The sequence below is a fragment of the Elephas maximus genome, chromosome 4, assembly GCF_024166365.1.
Source record: "Elephas maximus indicus isolate mEleMax1 chromosome 4, mEleMax1 primary haplotype, whole genome shotgun sequence".
NCBI lineage: Eukaryota > Metazoa > Chordata > Mammalia > Proboscidea > Elephantidae > Elephas > Elephas maximus.
In genome coordinates, this window is record NC_064822.1 from 115,011,541 (window position 1) to 115,020,837 (window position 9,297).

Sequence of the window (9,297 nt, forward strand, 5' to 3'; positions counted from 1 at the left end):
CCAAGGTGCAGATATCTTGTCTCCAAATTCAGGGCTTTTTCTCCTTGAGACTTGTAAACACTGTCAGTGTAAGGAGAAGACACCCAACACTTGAAAGGGGTTCCTTCTTTTCTCTACTTTTATTATATGTCAGAAAGAACTAAATCCAAATAATTTTCACATAAGCCAGTAGAAACTATTTTTGTGAACAACTTAGTTTAAAAGAAAGATGAAAGTTCTCTGCACAATCTTTATGATTGTCCCATTAACTCCTTCTTATTAATCCTGATAATGGACCAGAAAATAATCCAGAAATACCTTGAAAAATTCAAAATGAAAGAAGAGCTTTGGAGTACAAAATTTTGTCCTGTATCATATTTTAAGCTTCAGTAAATAATTTTTAATTACTCTTGAAAAATTGGAAGTTGGACATTGAAGTGTTCTCAAATGGAAAACGTTCCCTGGGCTTTTAAAATCCACATCACAAGCAGGCCATATGGCCACAGAATTGGATTTTATTTATTTGATTTCCGTTTTACAATATTGGGTACCTTGCGAATCTAGTCTTAGATGAATGCATTAATGGTAAAACAAAAGCGAATAGATATGAAAGAGAACTGAGTACCTTGATTTTTTTTTCCTAATTATGAGAGAAAAATGTTCACAGGGATAGGTAATTTGACAAATCTACACAATAGAAAGTTTATCTTTAGCAAATTCATGTAAAATTTTTATGGGTTATTCAGATTTAAACATAACTTGGCCTCAAAACATCAACAATTTCTTACTTCTTTATGAGAAATGCAATCCTTTTTACTGTGTCTTTGAAGGCTTCCTTTACCTGCTTGTTTCGTAGTGTATAAATGAAAGGGTTAAGCATAGGGGCAACTGAGGTTAAGAGCAGCTCCACCACCTTATTAAGGGCTACTCCTTCCTTTCCTGAAGGTTTAATGTAGGCAAAGATGGAACTGCCATAGCTCATGGAAACCACAATCATGTGAGAAGAACAGGTGGAAAAGGCCTTTATTCTTTGTTGGGTAGAAGGGAATTTTAGAATGGTGCTGATGATGTATGTGTAGGAGAGAAGCACACCCAGTAGGGTAGTAATCAGTGTTAGCACAGCAAAAGCCAAAACAACCTTTTCTATATGCTCTGTGTCGGAACAGGCGATCTGTAGGATAGGATATGCGTCACAAACAAAACTATCAATGAGATTTGAGTCACAGAATTCCAGCTGGAGACCCATGCCAAGAGGGGGCACAATAATCAACAGGCCAGCAATCCAACAGCAGAGAAGGAGTGTAGTGCAGAACTTGTTGTTCATGATGGTTGTGTAATGTAAGGGCTTACAGATGGCCACGTAGCGATCATAGGACATGGCAGCAAGGAGAAAAAATTCAGTTGCTCCAAAGAGGATACCAAAAAACAATTGTGTGAAACAAGCATGATAGGTACAAGTTTTATCTCCAGTTGTCAGGCTGTACAGGAATCTGGGAATACAGACGGAGGTGAATGAGACTTCTAAGAAAGAGAAATTTCGGAGGAAAAAATACATGGGAGTTTGAAGATGGGAATCCAAAAGTGTGAGAGTGATAATTGCCATGTTCCCAGCCACACACAAAAAGTAGGTGAGAAATAAAAATACCAAAAGCACGATTTGTAATTTTGGGTCCTCCGTCATCCCCAGCAGGATGAATGTTGTTATCACTGTGTGATTTGTCATTACTTCCTGTGTCTAGTCAAAAATGATTGGACTTGAAGGCACAAGCAACATAAGACGTCAGCATGGAGCATGAACGAAAGATGCAATCAGTATTAATGTAATGCATTTGGCATCTGGTTGTAGAATTTTACTGGAAATATTTAAATATGGATCAAAGACCTATAACTCCCTTATTAGAAACGATATTTATACAGATGTCAAATGAAAACACGCAGCAGCAATCATGTATCTCATTTCGTATGGTGTTTCTCATTATCATTGTCTCGAGACATAGGTCTGATCAATGTTACAGGTTAGTCCATTATTCCTGACGTTTTTTTCTTCTGCCTCCTTTTTCTTTGCTTTTCCCGCCCTTCTTTTCAGCTCCGCTTTTGTAACAGAGAAGAATTTGTCAAGGAGTATTTCATTCTGGTCTCTGGCTGTATTTTGAAATAAAATAACTGCAAAGGGCTGGATAATAGCTTTGCACTTACAATGATCCCGAATTAGGAACAAAAAGTTTAAAATACAAAGGTGTATCTTTATTGTGTATTTTCTGCTTTTAAGTACATGAAAGCACTTTTAAACCAGTAAAAGTGTTTTTTAGGTAGAGGGTTTCCTGAAGAGTTACAAGAACCATCTTCCTGGGTCCTGAGAATAAACCTGAGGAAGCCTGTCATGACGTTTGGGGGCGTGGCCAGATCCCAGAAGGAATGGTCTGTGGTACTTGCTCTCCCTGCCAGTGAGATCGACCTCCCTGCTCTTCTGAGCAGCACTCAGTCTTCAGAATCTCTCTCTGAATATCTTAGTGACCTCTCCTTTCAACAATTGCTGCTGGTCCTCCCTTCAAATTGCCTCTTCCCACTAATTTCCCACCAGCGCTCTAACCTCGCTGCTTATATTCTCTGAGTTCTTGAGAAATGTAACTTGCTGAAGCATCATCCATTAATAAACTGGCTAAATGGACTAATTTTTATAAAGAAATTTTGTAAAACTCACATTTTCCTTGAATGTTACCATTTTCAAGTCCTCCCAGGAGTTTCATGCCTCCCTGCACAAGTTTTTTTCAGGAATCCCATTACTTGTGGGAGAGGATGGCTCAGGGAGATCTCTTCTTCAAATCAAAAGTTGCCTTTGGTGCGATTCAAGTTGGAAACAGGTGCTTCGAGTATCCATTCTGCAAAAGAAGAGCTGGTAAATGCATTGTCTCTCGGGTTACAGTTACCTGAAAATAATATATTGGTTCTTAAGATGTCTTCGTGTTTTGTTTGTGGAATTGATTATAAATTGAGCAACTTTGTACGGGAAACACTATGTGCCCAATACTACCCAATGTGTGTGCTCCCAATTGAGAATTAAAAATGCATTAAGTAGTTTTGTCTTCTTTTCTGCTGCTCAAGTAAATAATAAAAATTCATTTATTCAGATAAATATTTAATATCAGAGTCTGAAGAACTAACCATGAATAAGTGTGTCTCCAAAGGAGCTTTCTGTCTTTTGATGGGCAATAATATTTCATTTTAGTGCGTACTTAGGGATATAGTAAGATGCGATAACGGTGAAAATGCAACTTTGGTTTTAGGGCAATAACTACTCCACGCCTTTTCCTTGGCAATCCCTCTTAGTGGTGATTTGTATTTTACTATCTTCACTCAGTTGTTGTAGGCTATTATGTGGGAGCCCTGGTGGCGCAGTGGACAAATCACTTGGCTGCTAACCAAAAGTTCATCGGTTCAAAGCTACCGGCCACTCTGTGGAAGAAAGCTGTGGCAGCCTGCTTACGTAAATATTTCCAGCCTTGGAAACCCTAAGGAGCAGGTCTACTCTGTCCCACGGGGTGGCTATGTGTCGGATTTGATGCAATGACAGTGTTTTTTATTTTTTTTGATTGGGGAGGATTTAGAGTTGGTAACATCAGCACTCACTAACAGCTGAGTTAGCTAGTTGTATTCTTCAGGGTTCAGAGACATGTATATGTCCAGGAAACCCACTTCAGATCATGGTAGAAATGGTTTAGTGGAGAGGTGGTATCTTGCCAAGCACTAGGAAGCTGCAGAGCGAAGATTTTCATAGGCAGGACTGAGTGATAGGTCAGGGTCATTTCACACACTGAATTCTCTTTCCTTTCTTTTTCCTTCCTATCATGTTACCAATACCCATTGCTATTGAGTCAATTCTGACACATTGTGACTGCGTTTGTGTCTAATTTGAATTGTGCTCCTTAGAGTTTTCAATGGTTGAATTTTTGGAAGTAGATTTCTAGGCTTTTCTTCTAAGGAGCCTCTTGGAGGAATCAAACTGCCAGCCTTTTGTTTAGCAGCTGATTGTGTTAACAGGTGTACATTATATCCTTATATTGGGTATTCATGTTCTTACTTCAACCTTCCCTCTGCTATAAAGTTCTTAGGCTTTAATGTTATTGCCTGTTACCAGTTTTAAAACTCCTCTCATCTAATTTGGGAAACCCCGGTGGTATAGTGGTTAAGTGCTACAGCTGGCAACCAAAAGGTCGGCAGTTCAAATCCACCAGGTGCTCCTTGGAAACTCTATGGGGCAGTTCTACTCTGTCCTACAGCGTCACTTTGAGTCGGAATCGACTTAATGGCAATAGGTTTGATTTGGTTTTATTCTCTAATTTTGAGGGAAATGACTTGTGAAATAAACGTGAGCATTTGAGGGTCCTTTAATTTAATGTGTTAAACAACTAATATAGTCTTCTCTTAATTACAGAAGTTTTTCAGTCCACTTTACTTCTAAAAACAAGCTAAGCTTGTAGTGGCAGAGCATTTGGGTCTAAGGCTGCTTTGTGTACCTACATCCATATCATGGTCTCCTTTGGTTTAAATAGCAGAGGTTGCTGTGAGCATAGAAAGTCACGTTTTTTTGTTTTTTTAAATTGGGTCAGATTTGAAACAACAATTTCATTAAGTAAGCAATACATTTTACTATCTTCCCATAGGTAGTGTTTTTCTTTAAGCAGCCCTTGAAGACTTAACTTATGCAAAACTACCTCCTGTCCCTTTCACTTTGGGAACTGTAAGGGTGATTGAGTTCAGTTTTTCTCTTGTACTGATTTCCTATTTAATGAGTTCTTTTATTTATTTCAGGCACCTTGATCTTACGTGTGTCTGGGACAAGCCTCATTCAGTCTTCATTTGGAAGACGGCATGCTATGGTCTGGAACATTTGAAATTCTAGAAATGAATGCCACCACCCTCCATTCCCAAAGTGGCCAAATCAAACCCCTTGCCATGGAGTCGATTCTGATTCGAACTCACAGCAATTCTATACGACAGAGTAGAACCACCCCATTGGATTTCCTAGGAGCAGATGGTGAATTTAAACTGCTGACCTATTGGTTAGCTACCCAAAGTGGAAGAAGGTATTAAAATAACAGGTCCATAACAAGGCCAGATTCTCTGTAATGTAATTTGTATTATTTGATTTCTGTAACACTAGAAGATATTTTTAATGGAGCCCTGGTGGTGCAATGGTTAAGCACTTGGGTGCTAACTGAAATGATGATGACTGGAACCCGGTCAGGAGCATCATGGGAAAAACCCTGGTGATCAGCATCCATAAAGATTACTGCCTAAGAAACCTCATTAGGCAGCTCTGCTCCTTCACATGGTATTGCTATGAGTTGGAAATCAGATGGTAGACACCTAACCAAAACAACAATAGAGAATATTATTGGGAAGAAGTGTCTTTGCCTCTGTCTTTCATATTTTGCCTCTTAAATATTAAATTCTCCTCAACTGATATTTATGTGTGGCCCTTTCAAAGGATAAAGTGATGATGGCAGGAAAATTCTAATATCAGGTTTATTCAGAAAAACAAGAAGTTGAAAATAACTGTTGACTCCATTTTTGCAGTAACAATTGTAATTAACTAATTTCCACATTTCTTACCCTCCCTGTTTAAAGAACATGGAAAAACATGTCATGAGAATTGCATACTTACTTTTCTGACAGTGCTTCATCAGGGGTCCTTGATGGAACCAAAATTTGAAGAGTATGATGCTGGTGAGGAGCTTTGAGTTTCTTCAGTCCCCAACTTACATTTCACCTCGCTTCACTGCTGCCTTGACCTCTTTCAATACATGTGACACATGTACACACACACACACATACACTCTCTCTCTCTCAGTGTTTACCTAGATTTCATTGTCCTAATACATTGTGACCAGTTTCAGCCTCCTCTTCCTTTGTCACATCTAAAATGGCACCTGATTCCTGATTTCCCAGTACTCAGTTCAAAAGGAACAAAAGAGTGGTGCAGAGTAAAAAGACCTTTTCTTCCTGGGTTTGGCAGAGAGGTGCATTTGATCTCCTGGGGCAGGGAGACAGGTTTACCTGTATATTCTACAGTAGCAACATTTATGTGTTTCGTTTGCTACCAGTTCACAGGGAACATCTGAGCTGAACAACAAACTAGTACTTGGTGACCCAATTGAAAATGTTACTAATGAATCAACAGTGGAATCAACAATGCAACAGCATAGGTAGCAGTGGGAACCGTGTCCTCACAAACACAGCAGGTGGTCTGATGCCATGTGAATTCCATTTTGTCTTCTTTGTCGAATCTTTATATTTCCCTGAATTAGATGCTGTGCTTGGCACTTAACATATTTTATCTATCTTTGACATAAATCTCATATAGTGTAAAAAATAATCATCCTAACTTTACAGAGGAGCAAAGTGTGAAGCAGAAAGTTGGTGAGTCAGATGTCACATGGTGGGGTTGTAGGTTCTGAACAAAAATTTATTTAAGTACAGAAATCCTGCTTTTTCCCTCACACTAAACTTGTTCCTTTCCCCAATATTTAAGAGAACTATCAGTATTTAAATTCTAGACTTGCTGTTCTCCTAATGCAACTTGGTCTGTGTTTCCTTTCTTTCTCTTTCTAGTTTTCTTTTTTCAGGTATTCTATGAACTACTCTTGGAAATATGAACCAATGGAAAGTTTTGGGTCCCATGAACTGGAAAAAAAATTGCCTGATTTCAGGACATGTTTGACATTTTGTTAAAGCTTATTACTGCCCACCTAGCTGAAATAAAATTATTATTTTTTTATCTATGCTGCTATTTCTGGACAGCCTCCTTTCTTCTCATATGTGCTAAAGTGCAAGATTGCCTTCAATACTTTCTTCTTTGTATGGTCCTTCACAGCTTTTGGTGTTAAGGCGAAACGAATTTTCTAGTATTAGCCGAGAAGTGTGTAAATTATTTTACTTTTTATTATTTTGAAGAATCCATGTAAGGTCAGTATTTTTTCACCCTTAAACTTTTTGTAATATCTATTGCTACAACGCTTTTCACTGTGTTTCATTTGAAGAAAGGCCATATTATTGTTTTTTAATATACTTTTTCTTGATGAGCTGCTACTCAAAGGGTCAGCAGTTTGAATTCCACCAGGTGCTCCTTGCAAACTCTATGTGGCAGTTCTACTCTGTCCTATACGGTCGCTATGAGTCAAAATCGACTCGACAGCCCTAGGTTTTTTTTGGTGATATCATATTTGGTTAGAAAACACATGATCATAAATGTACTATTTCATGAATACAGTGCCTTAGTTATCCAGTGCCTCTATTACAGAAATACCACAATTGGATGGCTTTAACAATCAGAAATTCATTCTCTCACCATGTAGGCTAGAATTCTGAATTCAGGTGCCAGCTCCAGGGGAAGTCTTTCTTTCTATGTCCACTCCAGGGGAAGATCCTTGTCATCAATCTTCCCCTGCTCTAGGACCTCTCAGAGCAGACACCCTGGGTCCAAAGCATGAGCCCAGCTCCTGGCTCTTCTTCCTTGGTGTTAATGAGGCCCCCCTCCTCTCTTCTATATCACAAAAGAGATTGACTCAAAATGCAACATAGTCCTGTAGATTATGTCCTGCCTCATTAACAAGTGCTCTTTCACATTAATCTACTGCATTTAAGCCTGATTTTCTGTTAATGAGCAAGCCTTCAGCTGGTTAATAATACTTCATTGTCCCCTTTTTGCAAATATCCCCAGTATCTCCAAACGGGTATCTTGGCATGCCTTCCATGGCTTGACTTTTATTGAAGATAAGCACCCTTTTCCTATTTCACAATGAGACATAGAGGGAAATGTTACTATAATCCCAAGAAGTTGAATACTTACTACTCAGGAAAATTTTCTCTTCTACCTTGCTGCCTTTAAGTCTCAAAAACATAGTGAGATTAAGGGCTGATGTACTCTTTTTCTTACATTTTGCAGTACCTGGAAATGTGTCTCTGGGATTTACTTAGATGATCTGCTTAAAGTTTTATGATATTTATCAGTTGTTTTTGTAGTCTGGGTAATTTTATTCAATTTATCACACTTTAGCAACAGTTCCGTTTCCTATGTTCTCTCATTAACCTGCAGGTATACCTATTACCCATTAATCCACAATACAGAGCAAACAAGGAGCTGATGATGTGAGGTTTCAGGGTCATGAATTCAAGAGGTTTTTAAAACTATATGAACCTGAGACAATAGTTCCTTTCATGGCTTTTTTTTTTTTATAACTCTGAATACATTTCAAGAGAAAAAAAGGGGAAATAGAATTTAGTACTGCCTATTTGGTGCAGCTCCAGTTTGAAATTGATCGAACATGCAATCAAGATGCATTGATAATTACTGGTGATTGGAATGCGAAAGTTGGGAACAAAGAAGAAGGCTCAGTACTTGGAAAATATGGTCTTGGTGATAGAAACAATGCCGGAGATTGAAGGATAGAATTTTGCAAGACCAATGACTTCTACATTGCAAATGCCTTCTTTCACCAACATAAACGGCGACTGCACATATGGCCCTCGCCCAATGGAACACACAGAAATGAAACTGACTACATCTGTGGGAAGAGAGGATGGAAAAGCTCAATACCATCAGTCAGAACAAGGCCAGGGGCCAACTGTGGAACAGACCATGAATTGCTCATATGCATGTTCAAGCTAAAACTGAAGAAAATCAGAGCAAGTCCACGAGAGCCAAAATATAACCTTGAGTATATTCCACCTGAATTTAGACACCATCTCAAGAACATATTTGATGCATTGAACACTAGTGACCACAGACCAGACAAGTTGTAGAATGACACCAAGGACATCATCCATGAACAAAGCAAGGGGTCACTGAAAAGACAGGAAAGAAAGAAAAGACCAAGATGGATGTCAGAGGAGACTCTGAAACTTGCTCTTGAGTGTCAAGCAGCCAAAGCAAAAGGAAGAATTCATGAAGTAAAAGAACTGAACAGAAGATTTCAAAGGGCCTCTCGAGAAGACAAAGTATTATAATGACATGTACAAAGAGCTGGAGATGGAAAACCAAAACAGAAGAACACATTCGGCGTTTCTCAAACTGAAAGAACTGAAGAAAAAATTCAAGCCTCGAGTTGCAATAGTGAAGGATTCCATGGGGGAAAATATTAAATGGAGCAGGAAGCATCAAAAGAAGATGGAACGAATACACAGAGTCATTATACCAAAAAGAATTGGTCGATATTCAACCATTTCAAGAGGTGACATATGGTCAGGAACTGATGGTACTGAAGGAAAAAGTCCAAGCTGCTCTGAAGGCATTGGTGAAAAAACAAGGCTCCAGGAATT

At 38.7% G+C, this 9,297-nt stretch overlaps 1 protein-coding gene across 1 annotated transcript; it reads right to left on the minus strand.

Moving 5' to 3' along the window:
• Positions 1–763: 763 nt before the first annotated feature.
• LOC126075578 (olfactory receptor 6C2-like) lies at positions 764–1,702 on the minus strand. Its single transcript, XM_049883415.1, has one exon. The coding sequence runs from the start codon at positions 1,700–1,702 to the stop codon at positions 764–766; it is 939 nt and encodes a 312-aa protein (XP_049739372.1).
• Positions 1,703–9,297: the final 7,595 nt, after the last annotated feature.